Below are 27,552 nucleotides of genomic sequence, written 5' to 3'. Positions count from 1 at the left end.
AAATTTATTTTTTGATACCGTACAATAAATTAGAAGAAACAAAATCAACTTAATATAATACAAGAATTCCAATTATTAGAACCGATTATAATTGTTATATAGTTTCATAATAATTATTAGACGGACCTTATTTACAATCAATTTTTTTATAGTACATACCCTAAGTTGTTCAATTTCTGTTTGATATCTTTGACGGAAACTTTCTTCTTCTGGTATACTTGAAATATCAGAGCAATGTGATAGTAATTGATCTCTATATGCTTCTTGTAAACATTCTAATTGTTTTGAATGTTCTCTTTCTAACATTTCTAAACGTTTTTCTAATTTACGTGAACGTTCACGTTCCTTATTCAATTCAGCTTGAATATAATCACGTTCCTGTAAAAGCGATGCATATTCTTCATCTTGTCTTGCACATTTATTTGTTAATTTTTCACGTTCATTTAATAAATCTTTTAATTTTTCACCAGTTTCTTCTAAACGTTCAGATAGATCAATGTTATCATTATTCCTTTGTTGACATTCATCATGTTTTGTTTTCAATTTCAATTGAATAACTTCTAATTCTTTTTCATGATCTTCAACAATATTTGATTGTAATGATAGCTCTTCAATTAATGCTGAACGTTCTGATTCAAGAGTTTTGATTTGATCTAAATGTCCTTCGATTTGTTTCCTTAATGCTGAAATATTTGATTCATGTTCATGTTTTATTATTTTTAATTGATTTTCATGTTGATTTGTTAAATTTCTTAAATTTGTTTGTAATTTCTGACATTCATAACATGGTTCTGTTAAACCTTGAGCAGTATTCATCATTGAATCAACACGCTTTCTAAGTTCACGACATTTAAAACAGACTCCTTTGAAATTTTCAATATCTTGTGTAACAAGAGAAACAGTTGTATTAGGATTTAAAGTACTTTCGAGAACAACTAAAGATTCTTCTAGTTCACCTAAGGCTGATGAAATTTCTTTAATATGAGTTTCATCACTAATAAAATCAATAGTCCGATTTTTGTAAATATAATTAAAATCAGCTTCAGCAATCATATCATCTGGATTTGAAATTTGAAGATCATTTGCCAAATCATCAAAGATATTTTCATATTTCTGTAGCGTTGCAATACTAAATTCACAAAGTTCTTTTGAACTGCTTGAAAATTGTGGTGCATAATCGCCTTTCAAAACGCAAATTCTAGCGTCAACAAGAGCTTTATGGGCAACAATATCTGCAAATTCACATAATAACTGTCTACCTTCACTAGCTTTTCTATCTTGTTCTAAATGTAATCTCCATTGACCCCGTTTCATTTTTTTAAGACTTTCTTCATAACATTGTGTTAATTGTTCAATAGTTTGATCCATTTCTTTTCTTAATGCATCATTTACAGCATCTGCAAAATTTTCAAATGTTAAACGTTCTTCACTTGTCAAAGTGTAGCCGAAAGCTGGTGTTATTGAACTTTCGAAACGTTCAGCACTTCTTAACATAACATGAGCAATTTCAGATTGTACTAATTCAGCATTAACAGTTTCTTGAGCTTGACGCCAAGCTTCCTGAATGGCACCTTGAACAGCATCATTTGAGCTGATATAACTTAAAGTTTCAGCAGCTAAACCTGATGCTAAACTTTCCATGGCATTATTTTTATATCTTTTCGCAATCAAATTAATTTCATTTTGTTGCCTTAACAGATTATCTAATATTTTTTGATCAACTGGTGGTAATTCGAAATTTTTGGTTCTTCGATCTTTTCTATAAGATGAACATACTAAGCGTCTAGCTAAGACTCCAGCTAATATATCTAAGCTACCACTCGGTTTGAACGCGCATTTTCCTCCTAGTTTAGCCTTCAATATTGACATTAATTGGGTTGTTTCAGCTACTTCAGCTTTCGTTTGTTGTTCACTAAATAAATTAGGATTTTCCGCTCTTGCTATAGAATCTCTTAGTTTTCCAAAAACTACACTTTCAAAAGCTATTCGTTCCGATAACAATTCTAAATCTTTTCGTGATGTTAATTCATTTCGCTCTCGTAAAACTCGCCTTTGCTTCAATAAATCAGATAATTTGTTTCGTAATTGCATTTCTAATTGTGTTAAAGCTAATTTTATTGGACTTGAATCAGGTAATAAGAGTACACCACTGGTGGTAGTTGACTGACAATTTTCAATTGGATTGCTAACTATACAAGTTTCACATGATTCTCGAATTAATTTAACAACTTCATTTAAACAACGTTCAACAAATCGAAATGAATCCTTTCGGTCTGTTATGGGAGATACTGATCGCCTTGTTCTAGATGATCTTAAACTCTGCAACTGCTGTAAACTTTGCTCTAATTTATCTTTACTAGAAACCAAAACTCCTTCAAGACATCTTAGTCTTTCAACTAAATGCTCGGATAATTTTGGATTAGATGATGACTTTTTAATAGACGTCTTATCGGATTTAGTATTATTTGTATTTAAAGCTGCCGATTCAATTCTTTTTTCTAAATCGTTTAATCTTACCATAAATTGTAGACTGTCGGTACTATTAGCTGAGCTTTCTAAACTTCGTCGCCGGGATTGAGCTGTTGCTGAACTTGAGCGTTTTGATGACGAAGCCTTCGATTCAACTTCTGTTATTTGGTTGATATTGCTATTTGATGCTACTTTATCGAGACTAGATGATTTTTCTAAGTCGTCAACTTTGGTTTCTAATTCGCTTACTTTAATTTCGAGTTCCTTTGATAAGGTTAATTGTTCTTTACCCTTAAGAGATAATGAACGCCTTCTTTCAGATTTTGCTAATTTCTGTTTTAGAGTACGAACTTGTTTTTCTGAGCTGCTATATTTCAAAGTCAAATCTTGTATTCTTTCTGCCATCATTTGCAATTGTGATTTATCCTGAAGATCTCTTCTTTCAAGATCTTGTTTCAGTGCGGCATAAGATATCTCTAAACTATCATATTGATTTTGTGATTCCTTTAGTTCTTTTTTCATAGCTTTAATCTCGTTAACTGCCTTCTCAAATCTAGACCTAAGTTCAGTGTATTCATCTGCTAACATATCGCGATCGAGACAAAATGGATCGATTTCAGTTAAATTTGTTAAATCGCTTAAAGAATCGAGACGCTTCATTTTACTGCGATTCAAATTGCTAAGACTGCTGTTACTACCTTCCATTTCACGCAATTTTTTGTAAAGCGTTTCATTTTCTTCAATTCCCCGAGATAATCGATCTTCTAAATCGCTCACTTTTTTCTGGCATTCCTCCAGTTCTAAAGTAAGACGATTAACGACTTCTTCAGCATTATTATTCGTTTCATCAAGTTGTCTTGAAAGTTTATCTCGTGCTTCTTCCATTTCTCTCATTCTTGCAGTCATTTCTAATTCAGTTCTTTCTAGAGTCGTTAAAAGTTCAGACATTCTAGCTTCTCTTTCTTTGGCTTCTTCACGCAAAATATCTCTCTCCTTTTCGGCAGCACCTAATCTCTGTTGTAATTCTCTACCAATATTTAATTCTTCTTGGACTGGATGAATTAATGGCAGTTCATCTGAACCTATACTATCCACAGTACTTCGTCTTGAGCTTGGAGGTGACGATCGACTACGTTTATGCAAACGTGGGCTTGTACCACCTGCTCTATTACGCATTCTTTCTTTTGCTCTAAATAGGGCTAATGGAATAGGAGGAGAAGGTGATAAAGGTGAACCCCAATCGACACTTTCTCGTCTACCACCCTCTGAGGCTGTTCTGTATTCTTCATCTGAAGAGAATAAAATTGATTTAGATGTTAGAGGTGTGACAGGTGTTGTTGGTGATGGTTTTATTATTATTGCCGGCGTTGGAGGCGGCTGTTCTTTTGTTGGTGAACTTTCATGTATAACAATTTTATTGATTAACATATCTTGATTTCTTTGGGCTTTAATAAAATCTTTTTCTATTTCAGTTTTTAAATCTTTATTAGTATTGTTATTATTATTACTGTTATTTTCATTAATTATTAAATCTGTTTCCATATTATCAACTGTTTTTGGTTCAGTTTTGGTTGGTTTTGGTTGCAACCCAGCTGCACTTTTCAATACATTTATCCAATTATTTCTAGAATTTGCTGATATACTAGCTAAAATAACTCTTCGATTATCCCATGTTGTCAATTGAAAACCAAAACTTCTTGATGTTGTTAGCTCCGAAATATTGGTTAAACTATTAACATCAAGAACTCCATCTAAAACACCACGCTCTTCTGAAACTGGATCACGATAAAAGAAAAGTGCAGCACCACGTAATGTAAACCAATGTTTTGACCATTCACCAGTTCTAATATCCTGTTTCATAAGCCAACCTTTTTTCGAATTTAATATTTCTTCAGCTGGTAAATTAACACGTAATTCAGAATTCTTTGATAAATAATTATTTGATAGATCATCCAAATTACAACCGCCATCTGGATCACCACGTTCATTTGATTTTGATAATGGTGTTAATCTATTATATTGATTCATTGATTGTAATTTTAATTGTTGTAATCTTGGACTAGATTTATTAATTAGTTTATCATTGGATGATAAATTTTTTATTGAACCATTTTTATTAGATGCCACTGATGTTGTTGTAATTGTTGTTGTTGTTGATTGATTTATATTGTTATTATTAATATTTTTGTTATTATTGTTGTTATTAATATTATTATTGTTATTATTAGTGTTATTGTTACTATTATTATTTGATGTTACAACTGGTGGTATTTTTTTAACAATGGCAGCTACAATGGCAGGTCCAGTACTTGATGCTAATGGTAATGACTTTGGTCGAATATTAACTACAGTTTGTTGAGTATGATGATTATTATGATGAAAATCAGTTTCATCACGTGTTGGTTTCTCATCTAATACAACTTCTTGTTGTTGTTTATTTGTTGTTTTTGTTGTAGATATTGTTGTTGAATTATTTGACCAACAGCAATTTGTTTGACTTAGATTTGTTATAGTATTTGCTATATCTTTTAATTTTTCACCACGTCTCACATCCTCAATTAGTAATGATGTCGTTGTTGCTGTAAATAGGAAAAATAAAAAATTAAATTGTAAATTAAAAAAGGAACTCAAGTGTAAATTAATTTACTATAATATTTATTAAACTGAAAGGTCGTATATTTTATATCCAATTTATTGATAAAACAAAGAAATGATAAAAAAAATTAATAATCAATTTAAATTACAAAGACATTTTCATCAAGAAAACATAAAATGAAAAAGGAAAGGATTTCATTTCTCACTTATTTTACAATAATATCAAAAAATTTTTATCCTTCGATTTATTTAAAATTTAACATACTATGGTCTCATAATGATATACAGGGTGTTGTAATTCAGATATTGTAAGAAATTCATTTAATATTATAAGCGGAAAACGAGAAACAAGAAAGACATTTGCCAATTATCAGCCCCTTCGAACATTTGTCCGGTGGAAAACAAAGAAAAAAATGTTGCTGGGAAATTTGAGCCAATAAATCCGATTATATATAATTTTAGATCTAATGAGCAGAAAAATTAATATTACATCAGAAATTATACATCTAATTTTCGATAAATATAAAAGTTCGATAAATTTGATCTTACTCACATAACAGAAAATAATGATACATATGGACAGATGTATAGCTACATATATAAAGCTTACAACTACTACAAAGGGTAATTGCTATTTACGTGGGGAATCAATCATATTGTTTTAAAGAACGGTAATTATTTAAAGTTGATTTATTACCCACCATTTACGTGAGCAACCATATTATTTTAAAGAGCAGTAAGAGAAATTCTACAATATAATGACTCAAAAAAAAATTTCATTTATAATAATACTATTATTCCTCTCTCTTAAAATATAAATAATGAGAAGTTGGGAAATATTTTGTTGAAATGACAAAATATATGTACATATATATATAATTTGTATATATACATGTGTATATATAATATATATATAATTTGTTTATATACATGTATATATATATCATATGTATATATTATATATATATAATATATATATAATATGTATATATATAATATATAATATATATATATATATATATATGTGTATATTTTATTTATAGAGAATATTAAAAATTGTATTTAACAAACATTCTTAACTTCCAATATTTTTACTCAGTATTATAAACAGACACCACCCTGTTGCCAGCCTATTATTTTACTCGTATAATATTTTATCATGTAACTATAAAATATTCACTAAGTGTACTCAAACATTATCATATCTTAATGTTAATTACTTTTGTGTCTTCATTCATATTGGATTACATTTTTAGCAATTAACTTCTCAATTTTTCACCTCAGTTATTAATAATAGAAGAAAAAGTAATGTATATGTATGTATATATAAAATTAAGAAAAAAGGAGAGAAAAAATTATTAAATTTAATAATCTGATATCACAATCTTTGTTCTCTTATACACTACTAAAGGATATTTAATAAAAAAATATTTATAAGAAGCATTGTAATTGTGCGCTGCTTGTTTTATTTTTAATATTTTATTATATTTGTTATACTATGTCTTTTTACTTATTATAGCAGTTATAGCTTTTGTTTTTAACTCATATCTCTTCTTAGTTGTTCGTATATATACACATATTATATGTATATGGAGATATATTCTTTTGCTTTTATATTTTATGATGTTTTTGTATACCTGCGGCTAGTTGATTGCTTTGACTAGCAAAATAATAACAATTATTTTATATTTATACGCCTAACTATATATATATATACATATATAATATATCACTTGCATATACACATAAATATGTGATGTAATATAGTTTAAAAATTGGTCGGTTGATTTTAATTCGAGTATACACACATAACAAAGAAGCGTCATCCAATATAATACAAGTATTCAGTCAATGAATATTCTATAAACAAAAAAAAAAGCAAATACAATTTTTATACCCTGCACTTCGTGAAGGGTATATTAACTTTGGTATGGAGTTTGTAACTACTTGAAGGAGTCATCTGCGGTATGGACATATATATATATTCTTGCTCAGCGTAAAATTCTGCGTCGATTTAGACATGTCCGTCTGTCCGCCCGTCCGTCCGTCCGTCCGTCCGTCCGTCCGTCCGTCCGATCGCACGATAACTCAAAAACGAATAATGCAATCGACACCAAACTTTAACAAGTTTTTTCTTTTGTGCCAAGGACGAGCCCTATTGTTATTGGACTAATTCGGACAACGGGTTCGGGTAGCTGCCATACAACTCAAAGAGTTTATTTTAAATATTTCAAAAACTAATAAAGCTGTAAATATAAAATTTTGTATACATGTGTCCAATTATATTCTACATATGCTCTAAGAATTATAATGGGATAGCTGCACCGGTTCGGGTGGCTGCCATACAACTCCAACAGCAAATTTTTTATATTCGGCAAAATAATAAAGTCAGATTCTTGAAACTTGGCAGTCATGTGTCCAATTATAGGTCAAATATACTTCTGAAGTTTTAGAGGAATTGCTTTACAGGTTCGGGTACCTGCCATACAACTCCAGAAGCTAATTTTAAATATTTGGGAAAATAATAAAGTCAGATTCATGAAACTTGGCAGTTGGATGTCCGATTATAGATCAGATATATTTTTGAAGTTTTAGAGTAATTGCTTGACAGGTTCGGGTACCTGCCATACAACTCCAGAAGCTAATTTTAAATATTTGGAAAAATAATAAAGTCAGATTCATGAAATTTGGCAGTTTTGTGTCGAGTTATAGGTTAGATATATTTCTGAAGTTTTAGTGGTATTGCTTGACAGGTTCGAGTAGCTCTCATACAAGTCTAAAAGCTTATTTTAAAAATTTGGAAAAATAATAAAGTCAGATTCATGAGACTTGGCAGTCGTGTGTCCAATTATAGGTAAGACATATTTCTAAAGTTTTAATGGGATTGCTTGACAGGTTCGAGTAGCTCCCATACAAGTCTTAAAGCTTATTCTTAATATTTGGAAAAATAATAAAGTCAGATCCATGAAACTTGGCAGTTGTGTGTCCGATTATAGATCAGATATATTTGTGAAGTTTTAGTGGAATTGCTTGACAAGTTCGGGGACTTGCCATACAACTCCAAAAGCTAATTTTAAATATTTGGAAAAATTATAAAGTCAGATTCATGAAACTTGGCAGTCGGATGTCCAATTATAGGTCAGCCATATCCGTGAAGTTTCTATAGAATGACTTCACAGGTTCGAGTAACAGCTACACAATAACGAAAGGTGCAGGGTATAATTCAATCGGTTTATACCGACTGAAACGTTTTTACTTGTTTTGTTCCTATTTTTTTTAAATGTAGTTTCCTACAAATTATTAAATAGGAAATCTTGTTGAATTGTTAAATTGCTCAAGTACCTACAGACTACAAATCATTTAAAATACACCAATTTTAATGCAAAAAAAATGAAATTATTTTTTTTGTCGTAAATGTCATCTGTCATTTACTGTCATAATAATATGTTTGTTCACTTTCTTTACAGTACCCCATTTTGTTTATTTGTTTTACATTGGTTTTAAGAATTATGTATAAAAATATCGAATAACTGCAGTATTCTTCTTATATGGACTTCAAGAGATTATCCTATCTTCGGCAATATAAGGCTCTAAAATCAAATTTTGGAAAACTAATTTAAAAATCGCTTCTCGACGATTCGAATAATTATGTTGGCCAAATTGAAACGGGTTTAGTTTTGAAGAAAAGAAAAAAATACATTTGGTTTTCTTATATACTAGAATGTAATTGAAGGTCACATAGTAATTTTATATGAGTTAAAAGAGGTTTTATTTGAATTTAAAGAACTATGACATATATTTCTTTTGTACATCTCTTTTTTTTCACTAGCCGAGTGAGTGTCATATATTCGTACAAATGTAATTTTTGAAATGTGAAAATTTTTCGTATTGTGTAGTCGTATCTTTATTTCTAACAAAATGTAGATAAACAAAAATTTTGGTCACCATTTTTTTTTTTTTTTTGGCATTTTATATTGTTTTTGAAAGTGACAGTTAAAAATTCGAATGACAAATTTGGAAAAATGACATATTTAAATTGCAATTAGTAAAATCATTAATTCTGATTTGAGAAAAAATGTGAGACTGGAAAAGCAAAAATATTGTACAAGAAAACGAGGAACTATTAAAGTCCCAATGTAATTTTACTCCATTTTATGAGAACCATTTCTACGGGTTACCTCATGTACACCTAATCAGAATATAGAATATTGTTTTTTTTTTATTTTAATAACTATGATATTGTTTTCATTGCATTCACTATACATAAGTACATACATATTATATATATAAATAACCTTGACAGTGATTGCATTAAGTGACCGAGTCATCGTCGCGGTAATATTAAATTACAATTACGCTCATATTTTTTGTTTTTACTTTATTTTAATGAATTTAGAAATATATAAAAAAAAAAAAAGCACAAGAGAAAGAAAAAACCAAAAGAAAAGATTTTTTTATTTTTATTAATTTTATGAGTTTAAGAGAGTTTTACACAATAACAATAACAACAATAGCCAAAACAAGAACCACAGGAGAAAAAAAAATGATTTTTATATTATAAAAAATATTTTTAACCAATTTGATTTTTTTCTCTCTCTTTTTGTTTTTAAATTATTAAAATAATTCTGAGAAATTTTTAATAACAAATTTGATGTCATATTTTAATCCTCCTTGAATGTTTTTTTAAAAATAAATTATTTTGGATTTTTGCTCTGCTCCTTCTACTTTTTATTTTTTTTTGTTTTAATAAATAAATTAAAAATAATGTTAAAAATTATTATATAGAAAAAGATCAAGGACAAAGACAAAAAAAAAAAAAAAAAAATCCTTCTTTTAAGGAATAAAAGTTAATTAAAAAAAGTTTTTTTTTTGTTTTTCTTGCAATAATTGATACTAGAAAAAAACAAACACAAAGTTTATAAAAAATAAAATTGAAACAAACCAATTGGTTCGTAAAGAAGCACTTTTCTCTTTAAATAAGTGAAAATACCGCTAATACACAGTCTACGACATTATTAAAAGTATACGACTTTTAATCATATATCAAAAAATTTTCAAGTGATTGCATACATTTAGGATGAGCAAAAGGAAAAAATTTAAAGAAACGTTAACGTACATTAACAAGTGGTCGAATTTAAAGGATGACTGCGTAAGTTAAGATAAATAATTAAATTTATTTGATTGTTTGACAGAAATTTTAGAAAAGTTTTGTTTTTTCGGCAATATATATGGTATACCGAAAATTCAAATTTACTAGGAGTACAAATTTCGGGACAGGTAAAAATTTTCTTTTATAATATAGCGCAATCAGTTTCTATTATTAAAGAATTATTTGTGTATAATATTTCAGTTTCCTGTTTTGAAAAAGTGTATAAAAGTTTTGTAAACAAACACACGAATGGATGGAAGGGCGGACGAGCAGAGTGAAATTAATAAGCACTTCTATTTCAATCTTATTTTTTGTAACAGTACAAAAAAAAAAGAGAGAAAACTATTAAAAAAAAAATCAAGTAAGTATTAAAAACAAAAAAGTAGTCAATAATTAAGCGTAGTTATGAGATAGTTAACATTTATACTCAACGTTCTCCCATCGAAGGATATTAAAAAAAAATTTTTGTTTTTTAATAATAATTGTTATTATTAAATAGTTTTTTTTTTTTATTAAAATTTTTTTAATAATTATTATTACTATTGCAACGATGACTAAAATGACAGAGTCTATTACTTAATATTTTAGAAACTTATCGTGAAATAATTTTAATCACAAAACCAAATCCTTATTAATTATGGGACAAAAATCTAATACAAAACCTTCTACTAGAATGCAGACAACTTTCTATTGTTGGAACAAAATTTAAAAAAGTATCATAACATCGCCATAACTACAATTTTTTACAATTAGTTCAATTTTGTAACACCTTATTGAAAGTACACCTTGATAACTTAATCTGCCTTTAATAATTTCGAGAAAAATAAAATCATGTAAGTTTAATAAGTAAATTTGTTTCTTATAAAATAATATAAAAAAGTTTTAATTATTGTGAATAAATGGCAACCAAATACGATTCCAATATCTGAATTTTACCCCTCGATTGAGAGAGTATTCCGAGAGAGAGAGAATATTTAATTGAGTTAAATTCAGAATATTTTTTAGAACATTTTGAATATGGTGATGTGTTTGAACTAATTTTTTTTTCCATATTCATTATTCCAAAGCAGTGTGGTGCAAGTGTCAGTGAAAATTACTGTCTTGCATTATGAATGATTCTAGAAATCTATTACTTACAATTGTATACCACTTATCATGAAAATTATGCACTAAATTAACAACAAAAATACTCTTGAATTGTTCTAAAATAATTTAATACAAAAATTATATTGTGAATTAATTTTTATGATATAAAATGTACTCAAAAGAGTATTACGAGTCAAAGATACCAAAATTTTAATTAACTTATATAACTATATATTCAATTACTTATTGTCGTTTCTTATTCTTCTGTCGTTACTAAACCAAAATAAGTAATCATATACTTGTTTCTTTTTATATAAGTACCTACATTATGTCAAAATATGTAGGCACAAATCTACATAATATTGAAATTTATTGAAAATATTCTACATATTTTATATAAGTATGCGTATGTATAAAAAAGTGAATGCAATTTTTATAATTACAATATTTTGTTGTATTACAACAATCATGTGATTACAAAAACTATTTCTACAAATAAGGATGACTATAATTATACAAAAAATCATTTTTGATAGCTTAAATATTGATAATAAGTATTCTGGAGAGCATTTCTCTCATGTTTAATGTCATTCGTACATTATACATACATACGTGCATACATAAATTATTCTCTTAATATTGAGTAATTTTTTTTTATTTTGAATGCAAGAGTATAAAAGTAATAATAACAAGTGAGTGTTTTTTTTTTTCTTAAATATCACTTTCAATATAATTGGTTTATAGCACGCAACTAAAAAATTATGTAAAATTATCGCTTTTTTATAATATATAAAAATAGTAAAAATGAAAATTTAAAATTATAAAATTCTAGTAAATATACAAATTATATTTTGTTCTTTAAATTATTTTTTTCCATTTATACTAAATTAAGGAGCTATTTAAAATGCTGTTTTCGTTAGTCTATCTTATATGATATGATGGAATATGAATAAGTGATTCAATTTGGGTTCAATCATTCCAGATTGTGTCAGAGAGTGTATGATAAACAGTAAAAGAGTACCATAATTCAAACATGTCTGAAGCATTCTCTCGAACATTATCCTGCCAATAAATTCGAGTATATAACTTATGTAACATTTAATTAAAATTCGAGTATGTAACATTATTTTCTAATATTTAATTCAAACATTATAATATAAAATGTCTGAAACAAAATTCAAATTTCTCCCAGAGAAATTCAAGAGTCGACCATTTAAATTAATTAATGGAATGTATGAATATAAAATTTTTAGTTCCAAATCAAATTTCATACAAATCAGAATAACAATCGAACTTCATACAACACAAATCAAACTTTTCTTCAATACCAAACCAAAAGTTATTTCCCTTTGTTAAAAATCCGATTTGAATCACTCTTTCGAAAATATTTGTCTGTATGTACAAAATTAAATTTAAACTTTGTATAAGATAAAATTCTTATTTATTTAATTGTATTTTTTTTTTTATATAAATAATTTGATAATTCTTTTAGCTTTAATATTCAAAGAATACAAGTAAAAAATCAAAATACAATTATAATAAAAACAAAAGATATTTACCACTTTAAGGATTTCTTGCAAAATAATCGAGCATAATCAAGCAGTAACAACAGAACAGCAGTATAATAATAATAATTGTCATGCTTCAGGTAAAAACTATAATAATAATGAATGTTTGATGATAAAGTAATAATCTCGAACATTTATTTAGAATTACAAGAAAAAAAAACAAAAACATATTCTTTAGAATTTCGCTACAATATTGACATATTCTCAAAATTTAATCTAGCAAATTTACAATTATTTTTTTTTTAAATAATCCTAAGTTATTAAAATGTGATTATATAATCATGAAAATTATGCAATTACAATAATTTCTTCTCTTGTTTAGATTTTGTAGAAGACTATGAATTTTGTATTTCTCGTATTATTCGTAATGCATATAATGAATGGTTTAAGAATGATGTCTTATTTTTTGCTGCTTTCCGAATTTTAAATAATAAATTATAGGATTTTATTTAATAAAGATATTTATATAACAATAATTTACAAGAATTAAATTGAAATGTTAAGATAAATTTTATTTGCAAGTTATGAAGTTATGAATTTAGAAACGAACAAATATTGAATAAGAAAGAGTATATAAAAAATTTTGACATAAGAGGATATTCCTGCAAATTTGACTATTCACGCGTTGGTTTAAATCCAAGAAGTTATGATTGTAATCCAAGATAAAAAATAAGGTAAGATTTTAAAATATTTCTTATGTTTTTTCGAACACATAATAGAGAAAATACGGGACTTTCGGGTTAAATGCGTTAAAAATTTCGAGTTAAGTGCGTTATGAAATTTTGAAAATTTTAATTGAATTTAAAGGAATATTGGATAATAATAATTTAATCATATTTCCGAAACACAAATCGGTTCAAATCCAAGAAATTGTGGTTGTAATTCAAGATAAGAATAAATTAATTTTAAAACATTTCTGATTAAGGAAAATGTAAGGGAATTTTCAGTTAAGTGATGTAAGAAATTTTCTAGATTGAATATTTTAGATTAATTGTTCGAGATACAACTTCAAACTTGGCAATATATAATTGGTTTGGGTCCAAGAAATGTTGGTTGTTTTCCAAGATAAAACAAACGAATTTCATTTAAACCAAGAATATTCTTAAAAAATAATGACTATGCTTTGATTTTAAATGCAAAAAATAATTTAAATGCAAAAAATATACAAAATTTATAATTATTAAAGAATAAACCAACAATTCAAGTTCATATTAAATACACGGCACCTTTCAGTTCCCAATATACATTCTTTACCAATACCTTTGCATATTCAAGCGATGTAAGACCCGATTAATTTTAATAGTGACAAGTACACTATTGTAGTAAAATTTTTTTTTTAATAAAGAAAAAATCTGATTAAATTATACTATTTATTTCTTTATATATAATGCAAATTATTTCATTATTTCTCAATCAAATAGTGACATTGAATTATCTGCATATTTTTTAATATTACTTAACATCCTACAAACAAACAAAAAATAACAAATATTTCAATTGTTATTATTGAAAAAAAAAAATCTGATTAAATAAAAAAAAATTTCCCTAATTTATCTTAAAAATCAAAAAAAAAAAAAACAAAAAATCCGATTGAAACTTGTAACAATTTTATTATTACAGGTATTTTCAGTAACAAAACACCTTCATCTTTTTAATTAATAAAAAAACTAAAAATGAATTTCATTTTATACCTTTGACTTTCAGTTATCTGCAAAATATTGTAAATAAAATTTAATAATAATTTTAAATAAAAAGATTCGCCGGCTTGATTAACAACAAACTGTACTTATGTATAGTACCTATATGGCAACTCTAGAAAAAAAAATTCAAATTAACACTCATGAAAGACAAAAGAGTAAAGCACCTAATTTTAACATTATTTTTACACCTACCCAAATTTTCATGAAAGAACAGTTTGAATTGAAAATATTTTTAACTCAGTATTTTTGTTTTTCAATTCACAATAGAAAGCAAAAAAAAAAATTTTTTTTTGAATTCGATTTCATTCACAAAATGGTATTATAAGCAATAAAACATATGAAATGTTTTAAAATATGGAGGAATAATTTAGGAATCAAAAAAACAAAAAAATTCAAAAAATTTAAAGCGTGGGAAATAATAATATTTGAGATGTAAAGATAATAAACATAAAGGTAGACAAAAGGTGAAATAAAAAAAAAAAACAAATTCAAAAGAGAAAAATAATTTTATGTAAAAAATATTTATAATTTTGTTTGTTGCCAACCTTAAGATAAAATTAGACTCTGTACAAAAATAAAGATTATACATAGAATTCAACTTTTGTATTCTGAGAAGAGTTGCTCAAACAAAACTTACCTCTAATAGTTTAAAATGTGGCTAAAATAAGAGGTGAATATTTTTTGAAATGACAAGAGAAAATTTATTTGTTAAAATAATAAAAATCTCAATGAGAATTTAATTTTTGACAGTATGTATGTGCGTGGTAGTCACGTGTTGTGTGTATCTTTGATATTTCATTTCGAAAAAATTGTTTATCAGTTTCGGTAAATTAGTAACAACATCATTTATTTAGAAATATTGTGAATCAAAAGACACATCAATAAATATTAAAATTTTGACATACTCGTATCTTCTTGAAATTGAGATTCTATACAGTTTTCTTTATGTCACTTTATGGCAATCAATAAATTTTTAAACGGTATATTTATCTCTTGTAAAAATTTATTGAAAAAATTTAGAGAGAAATATTCACATAATATAAATTGAGACACAAAAATATTCTCATTAAATTTGAGACGTGACATATTTCTCTCAATTTTGACCTGTCACATTTCTATAATAAAATGTTTTTCATTACAATGAATATGTTGACTTGAAGAAGCTACATAAAGGGCTTGCTAACGTTCAAAGATCACAAAAATTTAAATGTTGCCAGAATAATGAGCCGATATTGTAAACCTATTCACAATTTACAAGTAAACGTGCAAAACTAAATATTTATGTAATAAAATAAAAAGTAAAGAAAAAAGTTCAAAAAGTCGCGGGCGCAAGTTGTTTTTACCTTTAAAAGTATTTTTGTAAAATTTTGTATCTATTTTTATATTTTTTTTTTTGTTACGAAATCTGAAGATATAAATTTGGAAAAAATATTGACATATGGGACACAATATCATCAAACATGAAATCATAAAAAAAAATTCATCTTATTCTTTATACAATTAAAAATTTGTTTACAGATTTTGGAATAATTTTAATAAATAAGATATTGTATAACAAATTCATCATATTTTCATCATATTTCGAAAATAATTTTGTTCAATATTCAAATCGGACAATTGCATTTTGAATATTTTTAATTAGATATTGGCAAGTTTTTATTTAGACAAGTTGCGATGTGTTGAGAAAAATTTCCTTAGAAATTTTGAATAAGAACCTAAGTAGGCTTAAGCAACTGAACAAAATATAAATTAATATACTAGGAATGTGTAATATAAAATAAAAATTCAGCAATTACCTAACATATAATTATGCCATTCGATATTCAAAAATTAAAATTTAAAATACCTATAAAAAGTTGTCCAGTTTAAAAAATAAACAAGCTGAACATTAATTTGTTATACAAACGTCATTTGAAATGTAAAAAATTTTGATCGAAAATTTATTTTCTAAAAAAATTCTATAATGCCAAAAAGACCTGTTTGTAAAACTTTTTCTATACTTTCAATATTCTATATATTTTTGTTAAATAAAAATTTTTCTACAAAACTAAACTGTTATACTACAGAAAATATAGGTAGTGTGAATTACTAAAAATATATTATTACTACATATTTTTTAAAACTAAATGAACATTCGATAATGAGCATCTCGTATAACATTTTAAATTATAAAAATATTGTATAACAGTTAATATATTTTTCAATATAATAATATATGTATGTAATTTTCACTATAAATAATCGAAATAATTATTTAATTGAGTTAAAAATGTGCCCAATTATAAATTTTATTAACTATTTAGTTCGATATATTTTCAATTCTCACTTGTTCATTCTCACAGATTTATTTAATGCATTTTTCACATGTAAACTATGGCACATATTATGTACATAGTTAAAATAAACAACAACTACGTTTGGGTAACACACAAAAATTATAGCTACCCACTATTAAAAATCAAAAATACCAAAAAAAAAAGATTTTAAATTTTTATAAGTTATTTACGTCTCGCTAACGTTATTAATATTGCCGTCCATTGCAAGTAAATTAATTTGACAGTTAAGACAAGAATTTATTTTTGGTTTTTCTCCAATATACTCGTAATATGTATACGAGTATGTGTAATTGAGCAATTAACATGATAATAAAATATATATAAGAAAAATTTTAAAAATTTGTGCCACTAAAATTTAAAGTTTAAATTAGTTACAAGCTTTAGTTTGTTAATTAACATACATTCATATATTTATATTATATGTCAAACACATTTACATTCACAATAGTCAATAAAAGTACAGTAGCTATATTGTATTTTCATACTACGAGTATGACAACTTTATCGTAAACAAATTGTTGAACAAGTTTTGAAATAATTTAACACTGTGCCATTTTTTAATTTTATAATTGACAAAAAAGAAAAAATATGCGGTATTTGGTTGTAGGGTTTTTTAAAAAAAATTATTTATATTTCACATATTTAATATAGCATGTCAATTTGTAAATATTTTAAATTTTTTTATTTTAATAAATTATTATTAATTTTTATGATTTTTAATTTATTTTTAAATTCAATAAAATATTTTTTATTTTATTAATTGCATTTGAACTATTTTAATAAAGTATAATCGAAGGGAACTAGTATAACACATTTCTTTGAATTGAAATAATATTTTTTTTAAAAATAAATCAATTTAGTAACAATTTTTATTAACAATTAATATTGATTCGAAAATGATATTTAATAGGATAATTAAGGGATTTTTAGTAGAGAAAATGGAATTGAAATTATCACAGTTTCTTATAGTTCTCCCAGAAACTTAAAAATATTGAATACTTTTACTAATAAATTAACAGTGTTCATTTGTGTGAATATAACAATTGATGTATAACAGTTTTGGTACATAACACACATAATTTCAATTATGCCAGTCTATATACGAAATAATATTGTTGAGATTAGTAGTTATTGGTATTTATTCCAGTAAATGTCTTCACAATTTGAATAATAATGGAAATGTTTAGAAAACTTAAATTTAAAGGTAAGTTGTAATGTATAACATAATTTTCATTCAAAAAAAAAATTTCATTCACAATTTCCAAGTATAACAGTTTGAAGTGTTATATTCTTGCAAAAATCAATACCAAATTAATATAGTAGGAGAATATACAATCCTCCAAAGTCGTAACGTATTATACTACAAGTGTATAACACTTTTAACTATTATAAAGAAGTAAAAATAGTTATACACATATATTCCGGTAGATGGCTTTTTATATCGAAAATTTTTGTCAAATTTGATTTTAAAATTTATAGTTCAAAATTTCAATAATTCTATTGTAGATTTTTAATAAATCTACAATAGAATAAATCGTTTCACTGTCGAATTATTTCCAAATAATGTGTAAGCAGAATAAGAGGAACTTAATGAACTTTCAAACAAATAAATGACAATATAATAATTAATATTCTATTGTCTATTTCAAAAGTACAATTTTAAATTGTCAACTCTATATTATTCAAAGATTATAATTTTAATTTATTATTAATTTATTAATTTCAATTAAATTCTTAAAGCTCAGATTACAGAAATATTAAATATATAATTTAATTATTATTAACACTATCCATTTTAAATATATAACAATTTTATTAAGTATATTTTTTTCTTTAATTTTACATTCTTTAAATTTCAATTTTAAAATTCTTATTTTTTTTTTTTAAATTTATTATTCAATTCAAATATCATATTTAAAATACAATGACTATTGTTTATAATTTTGAATGATTTTATAATTAAAAAAAAAAATAATTATATTCACAATCACATTGAATATTTTAATAATCTTGTAGACAAATGTTGTTAAAAGGCTTAAGAGTACTTAATTTTTCTTTAATTATAATCTTTACTTCTTAAACCAATTTAATAATTGAAAAATTCCAATAATTTTCTTAATTCTTTAAGATATTAAAATCAAACTGTTATAAAAAATTCTAATTCTATTATAATTTTCAATTTATATAACAAATTATCAATTCAATTTAAATGAATGAAATGAATATAATCAAAATAATTATAATTAATTCATAAAATTATTAAATATCGCACCCCACTCCTCTACTCCATATATCTACCTACTCGTAACAAAGTGCAAATATGACAGTTTTATATCCGAGTACTTTTGTTTTTCATATTATTTTTGTCAAATAGCCGGAAGTATTAATAAAGTACATTGGAATTGCAATTATTATGTGTAGAAATTAAGAATATTAAAATATATATACTAAATTCTTGAATTCGATATTGTATGTTAATTGCATAACAAACACAATACAACACAATCCAACACAATACAAAACAATTCAAACATACAGAAAAAATTGTATGAAAAATTATTCACAATTTTTTGTACTCGTACTATTCTTATTGTTTAACAATGTACATAGACTCAAGGTTATTTTTGACAAATGTAACAATATAATATGACAAGTCTAGTAACAAAATATTAACAATAATAAAAACAAGTTGGTAACTTTGATTCTTTTCAAGAAAATTCAATAAAAAAATTTCAATAAATCAACAATTTCATAATGTCGCGCATACCCAAGAAAAAAAAAAAAAGGTATGAAAAAAAAAAAAAATGTTTTTTCTTTTTCAATGTGACAATAAACGGTTAAATTCAATTTTTATACCTTAATTTTTTTTTTGTATTTCAGTTTAAAAAGGGGCTTATTTTTTTATTTTTATTTTTTTAATAATAATTAATTCTTAAACTAAGAGTTGAATAGCTTAGAATTGATTGAAAGATTGTTTTAATTTATTTTTCATCAAATGAAGGCAGATATTTGTAGTAATGTAGTATTGAGGAATGATATTTGATATACTTATATAGTTCGAATCCAAAGTTGAACGTTTATTGATATTGTGATATTGTTTGATTATAATCAAATTGTGCCCCATCAAACATAAAGAACAAACATTAATGTTCATCAAACATTCTTTAGATTTTAATTAAACCAAACAATTTTGAGTGTTCATTCATTTTGTCTGATTAGAATTGAATGATGTTGCATCTTATCCATCAAACGAAATGGATGAACATTAATATTATATCGAACATTTATCAAATTTTTTATTAAATCAAACAAATATGTACAATAATTGGCATAAAGTTGGATTACAATTTTGAACGTTCACGCATTTTGTTTTATCAGAATTGAATTGTGGCCCTTTGTGTCAATCAAACACAAATAAAGATCATAATACACATAAAACATTATTTATATTTTAATTAAATCAAACAAATTTAAATCCTCATTCATTTTTTTAATTAGAATTGAATTGTGTTGCATCTTGACGAATCAAACGAAATGGTTGAAAATTAATGAATATCAAATGTTCTTGAAATTTTTATTAAATCAAACAAATTGTATGAGAAATGTTTGATAGTACAAATTTTCGGTCATAACCAGTTTGTACATTTATCAACTTATTACATAAATCATTTATAGTATTACATACATAAATCATTCTTCTGAAATTTTTGAAATTGACCATCTTTTTTATAATATAAGTGTAATACTAATTGTTCGATAGATTTGTGTGAAAGTAAGGATATCATTCACAATTTCACGTTAACTTTCACGTAACAAATTTTGTACTCGTAATAAATTGGTACAATCTGAAATTATTGGTTCAGTAACAGGTACGTTGGCACAAGGGTGTAAAGATTTTTTTTTTGTAGTTAACACCGACTAAAACCATTAAATCATAATATTTTGTTTATATATTCAAAAAGCATATATTTATAAAAACCAATTAATAATAATCTAAATACAGGTATATTAAATGAAAAATTTACTATAAAAATCATAATTTAATTTAATCGTCCTTGATTTATTTCAACAATTCAACAGAGAAACGCGCTTTTTCAATTTCAACAAAAAAAAAAAAACTGAAAAATCAAACCAAATTTTCATTTGTTTTTATTTTGTTTTTTTTTTTTTAAAGATTGGTTAACCGCAGCACTTTACTTACCATACCTTATTTTAAAGGTATAATAATGTACCGTTAACAACCTTCTGTTAACAAGTTGATTTATTTTAATTTTTTTTTTCTTTTTGCTTTTGAATTTTTTGTTCTTTTGTTATTTGATTCCATAAAAATGATTTGAATTAAAATTTTATTTTTTTTTCTTTTTTTCAATTTTACTGATGGAAAATTAATATTAAAGACAAGAATAAGTATTGCCATCTTTATGAATAGGTAAAATCAAAACGATTCCCATTAGAAATTGTTATTATAATCAAACTGGTTCGAATGCGTTTGTCATACATGACGTGACAATGTAATGGTAAAATAATTGTATGATAATTGTATGAAATTGATTTTATTTTAAATCAAAGAACAGTCAAATGTTACATTTAAACTAATTCCGAACGATTTGAATTTTGAAGAGTAAAGGAGGTTTTGTACACCTGAGTTGGAATTAAAATTAACTGAAATTATATTTCGTGACATAATTTAAACTGTCATTTAGGCTCAAATTGTAATAGAGATAATATTTAAAAAAATTTTCTCAATTATTCTCAAATAAATTCTACAATATTCTCATTTATACCACTTCATTCATAACTACTTCAATTCTGTTATTTTTAAATATATTTCTCCAATTTTCTCATTAATTTTTTCTTAAATCTCAAATTGTGTCATTTTTTTTTTTTTATTATATCTCGCCAATTTTCGGGTTTATTCTCAAATCATTTTCCCAAATATTCAATGTTCTCATTTATTCTCATATAATTTCTTCATATCACCATATTTGTTCTTAAATCATAATTTTCTTTTCTATTCATAAATAAATTCTCCAATTCTTATAAGTCAACTATAAATATACAATTTCATTAACGGAAATACTAATTTATTACGTCATTTTGCCAATTTACATACATTCGCACTTGCACATAATCGATTTCACTCAAACCAAAGTGGCTTTTTTAATATTCTTGTTTCGTAAATATTTTTTGATAAATCAATCAAGTACTCGTATCGCATTTGTATTTTAAATATTCAAGCAATTTATCCTAACCAAAAAAAAATAAAAAGAACAACAAAATCAATAAAGAGAGAATGATCCATGAAATTCACCAAAAACAAGAACAAAAGTGAAAAATTGATTGAATTGACTTTTTGATTTTGGAGTTCAAAAATTAAATTGAGTAGTGATCACTTGGAACTGAAATCATTTTGCTCTCGCCTGCTTGACTGATTGCATTCTTAATTTTTGTTGTTTTTTTTTTCTTATTTTCGTCTCCTTTAATGTTTTGATTAAATTTTATTTTATGTTTTTTGTTATTTATTTTTTATTCACGGAAAAATTTAGTGAAACAATACTAGAGGGATATTTAAAGTTTGCCTTTTGAAATAAAAATTTTTTTTTTTTTTTTAGGGGAACAACAGGTTCGTATATGAATTTTTAATAGAGATTTTTAAAATTTTTTGTCCTTAAGACACAATTGAATTTTGCTTTGCTTTTTTGTTACTCAAGCTTTTAAGATTTAAGAAAAATTTATTTTTTTTTGTAAATTTATTAATTTCGTTTATTAAAATTAGGTTAATTTTGTTAAATTATGTATATAAGGAAATTTTGTAACCCAATATACTTCAAATTATTTATTTAAAGTATTAAAATTATAAAATTATTGCTTTGGGACAAGATTTTAAAAAATTATACAAAAAAAAATTTTTAATCTGTTATATTGTAGATAAAGTTATGAAATTTTGGACAAGAAATTGTTGAAATTTGATTAAGTGAGCTACAACAAGTAATTTATAATTTAAGAGTACAACATAAATTTGATAATTAATTCGGGTAAATTATTAAAATTGCATATTGTTCTTATACAGTATAACAATTATTTTTAAGTTACCAATTATATTACTTATATACAAGTTATCACCGTCTTTAGTTACATATTCAAGTGGTATCAAATTACATCTTCAGTACGATACTAATTTCTGTTCACATGAAAATTGCTGACACAGCGTCTGCAATCGAACATGTTTAAACATGAAGAAATTACGAAATTATCGTTCCCATCAAAAATGCTGACGAAACGTCTATAATTTTGCACGAGGCCGGAAATGAACTTAATTTTAATTACTATAAATACTGTTAGATTTTAAGATATGATTTAGTCTAAAATTGGTGTTAATAAGAATAGAATATTATAATTAAACTATCAATTCGAATTTAAGTAATTGTAAAATTTAATTTTTAAGTAATAGTTGTGACATTGTGTGAAATAAAATTATTTTTTTATAATCGAATCAAGATAGTTTAATAACTGGCGCCCAACGTGACTTGAATCGTGAAATCGCAAAACTCTTCGTTAAATTTTAAAAAGAAAAGAAGAAAAATAAGCATATCGCGATAAAAGTGTACCCAACTATAGTGCGCGTATTGTGGAAATCCGAAGTGAAATAAAAAGAAAAAGGAACTGAAGCAAACCGTACTTACAAAAAAGTGTTGAAGATTGTGCCGCAGTAGGACGTTTACGAGAATAAAAGTTCACGTCTAAAAAGGACAAACACAACTCAACCGCTATTCGCATTACTCACCAAGACTCAAACAGATGAATTACGTTTTTTTCCTGTAAGTAGTTTTTCATTACACTTAATCTTAAAAACTTAACTGAGGGAAACTAACTGCATCTCACTGAATAAGCTTTAAAAATATAGAAGCTTCGTTAATTTTAAAAAAAATTAAGATTTAAAAAAATTGAAGTGATAAATGAAGATTAAATTGAAAATTTGAAAAATTAATCAATTAACCGATAATAAATTGAAAAATTAAAATTTAACCAATAAATATTTAATACAAAAAATAAAACAAAAGTAATTAAAAATTTAAATGAAACCAGTAAAAAATTAATAAGATTAACCAATTAAATTTTATATTACCAAGAAATATTTAATTAAAAAATAAAACAAAAGTAATCAGAAATTTAAATAAAACCAGTGAAAAATTAATAAGATTAACCAACTAAAAACTTAAATTTAACAAAAAATTTGAAATTAATCGACAAAATTTGAAAGAAAAATATAATTTAAAAGTTTAAAACCGCGTAATAGAATAATTTAATTAGTGAAATTACCTTAATAAAAAGTTAAAAATGGAACAAATAATGGAAGAGCTCAGAAAATTAAATGGAGCCATCAATGCTCAAATTGAACAAAGCAAACGGTTTGAAATTCGCCTAGCAAAACTAGAGGCTCAGTTCAATACACCACAACCGCAGGTAACAAATTTGGCAGCACCGAAAAGTGAAGACGACCTGAAACAAATATCGAGACTTCCGGACTGTGTCAAAGATTTACAAACCTTTGATGGCGATGCAGTGCAGTATGTATCATGGGTGCACAGCGTAGAATCAATTCTACGAGATTACGAAGTTGTCAGAAACAAACCCATATACAGAGCAATATTACAAGCTATTAGAGGAAAAATTAGAGGTAGAGCAGATGCAGCTCTAATATCGTACAACCTGTTCGACGAAGAATGGGCCGCAATCAAGCAGTGTTTGTCCCTGCATTATGCCGACAAACGGGACATACGCACATTGGAGCACCAAATGAGCACACTGACGCAGGGAAGATCAACCATAGATGAATTCTACGCCAGAGTCAACCATCAATTCTCCCTCATAATCAATAAGATCAAGACCGAGAATTATACAAAAGAAACTATAGACGTATTGATAGAATCACAAAGAAACAGAGCACTGGACGTATTTATCCGAGGGCTCAATGGGGAATTGTCCAGGTACTTGATGCTTCAGAAACCGTCAACTCTGCCAGAAGCATATTCAACGTGTCTAGAGCTCCAGAACTATAGTTGCCGAAACTTCGCTATACACAACAGGAATGATAACAACAGAATCACTGTACCATTCAACAAAATGTCCATGAAACGACAACAACCAAGTGCTGGGAACCCAAGGTCGTATCAACCAGAACAGCCATTAACAGTGGAACAACGGAACTTGGCTTACAACATTCAACATCAGAGAGAATCGCAACCTCCACCTAGACCGCCAAAACCGTTAGAGAAGATGGACGTTGACCGATCCATACAAACACGTCAGGTTAATTATATGAACCGGCCAGACAACTACAGGGGAATATACAAGAGGCCACCATCAGTAGGCAACATGCCTAGCAATAAGCACCAAAGGCTATTCAATATGGAAACACTTGAAGACGACGTAGATGACCACCCAGAAGAATGCAGCGAATATGACGAAGAACCAGCATATGCAGATGATGAGGTTCAAGAAGTAAATTTTATGACGGACGCCTTTCAAGCGTTCCTTACTTAGAATTCAAGACAAAAAACAACCAGCTCCTAAAATTTCTAGTCGACACAGGAGCTAATAAAAATTTTGTAAGAGAAGAGATCGCGACAAATGCCAAACCAACAACAAAACCATTCAAGATACGTTCAGCTGGAGGAGATATAACAATCACCAAGAAGATCGGAGGAAGATTTTTTCAGAGTCTGGGAAACAACACCTTCATTGAATTTTTCGTTTTGCCAGGATTGAAGACCTTTGATGGTATAATTGGAGACGACACGCTTAAGAAGCTCGAAGCCATTATAGACAGAAAGAACAACACCTTAAGGATCAAGCCAGATATAAAAATTCCGTTAAAGGCAAAGGCATCAGCTCAAGTCAACACCATCGAAATCAAGGCAGACCATTTACCGAAGGCAATCCAAGAAAAAATTATGGGAATAATAAGGAAATACGAGAAAATATTTGGCCCAATAAACGACAGGGAAATAATAGACACACAAGTGAAAGCAGAAATTAAAACTACTACTGATGATCCCATATACACCAAGTCATATCCATACCCAGCCAATATGAGGAAGGAAGTAGAGGAACAAATCAAAAAGCTGCTAGAGGATGGAATTATCCGCCCTTCGAAAAGCCCTTACAACTCACCGATCTGGGTAGTAGCCAAGAAACCCGACTCATCAGGTGTGAAGAAGTATAGAATGGTTATCGACTTTAAACGACTTAACGCAGTAACGGTACCAGACACATACCCTATACCGGATATTACAAGCACACTAGCAAGCCTAGGCCAGGCCAAATTCTTTACAACATTAGATCTGACATCCGGATTCCACCAAATCATGATGCACAAAAAGGACATTCCCAAGACGGCTTTTTCAACAATGAATGGAAAGTACGAATTCCTAAGACTACCATTCGGGCTGAGGAATGCGCCTTCAATATTCCAACGCATGATAGATGATGTTCTAAAGGATCAGATAGGCAAAAGCTGCTACGTATACATCGACGACGTTATCATATATGGAAAAACGGAGGAGGAACATTTAAGGAACATTGAAACGATTTTTAGCATATTGGAAAAAGCTAACCTGAAGGTCAACCTGGAAAAAACAAAATTCTTCAACACCGAGACAGAATTTCTTGGATATATAGTCACAAGCGAAGGAATCAAACCCGATCCCAGAAAAGTGGCGGCCATTCAGAACATCATGCCACCGACAAATTTGAAGGACCTAAAATCATTCTTGGGACTCACATCATATTATCGCAGATTTATTCAAGATTTTGCAAAAGTGGCGAAACCACTAACGAGCTTAACAAGAGGCGAAAACGCACAAATAAAGGCCAATCAATCTAAGAAAGTTGGAATCAAATTGAATGCAGAAGAGTTAAAGGCATTTAACAGGCTGAAAGAATTACTTATATCTTCAGAAGTCCTAATATTTCCAAATTTCGAGAAGCCGTTCATCCTAACAACCGATGCTTCCGACACAGCTATTGGAGCGGTGTTATCACAAGGTGAGATTGGAAAAGATAAGCCAATTACGTACATTTCCAGATCGCTCAATACCACGGAAGAAAACTACGCCACAAATGAAAAGGAAATGTTGGCGATAGTATGGGCATTAGACAACTTGCGAAATTATTTGTATGGGGCTAACAAAATCAAGATACTTACAGGTCACCAACCACTCACTTTCACCTTGAGTAATAGGAATCATAATGCAAAGCTCAAAAGATGGAAATCAAAAATTGAGGAATATAACTACGAGCTGATATATAAGCCTGGGAGAACAAATGTTGTCGCGGATGCACTATCCAGGCTGCCAACCGAAGTAAACAGCTTATCAACAAGCTCGACCGAAACGGCAAGCAGTTCAGATGAGGACAGCGTAACGGAAACAGCACATAGTGGCGAGGAGGACAGTTCTGATCTCATACCCCACTGCGAGACGCCGATAAATGTCTTCCAGAATCAAATCATTATAAGACAAGGAAAATACATAGAAGCACACGAAGAACCACATCCAAGGTACCACAGGCATTACATCGATCTACCAGAAATAAATGAAGGAACCCTCACGAAAATACTGAAAGAAAGATTAAATCCTAACCTCGTG

At 27.0% G+C, this 27,552-nt stretch overlaps 1 protein-coding gene across 2 annotated transcripts in view; it reads right to left on the bottom strand.

Moving 5' to 3' along the window:
* The window catches only part of LOC129610688 (protein outspread), a 181,523-nt gene that overhangs the window by 3,923 nt on the left and 150,048 nt on the right, over positions 1–27,552 (bottom strand). For both annotated transcript variants that reach the window (XM_055523337.1, XM_055523336.1), the window contains one exon: positions 160–5,048. In XM_055523337.1, coding sequence (XP_055379312.1) covers positions 160–5,048 — 4,889 coding nt within the window. The remainder of the gene's footprint in view (positions 1–159; positions 5,049–27,552) is intronic.

Source organism: Condylostylus longicornis, unplaced genomic scaffold (assembly GCF_029603195.1).
Source record: "Condylostylus longicornis isolate FDR11 unplaced genomic scaffold, ASM2960319v2 ptg000046l, whole genome shotgun sequence".
Lineage (NCBI taxonomy): Eukaryota > Metazoa > Arthropoda > Insecta > Diptera > Dolichopodidae > Condylostylus > Condylostylus longicornis.
The sequence above is the reverse complement of the archived record's forward strand: the minus strand, read 5'-3'. Positions and strand labels throughout refer to the sequence as shown.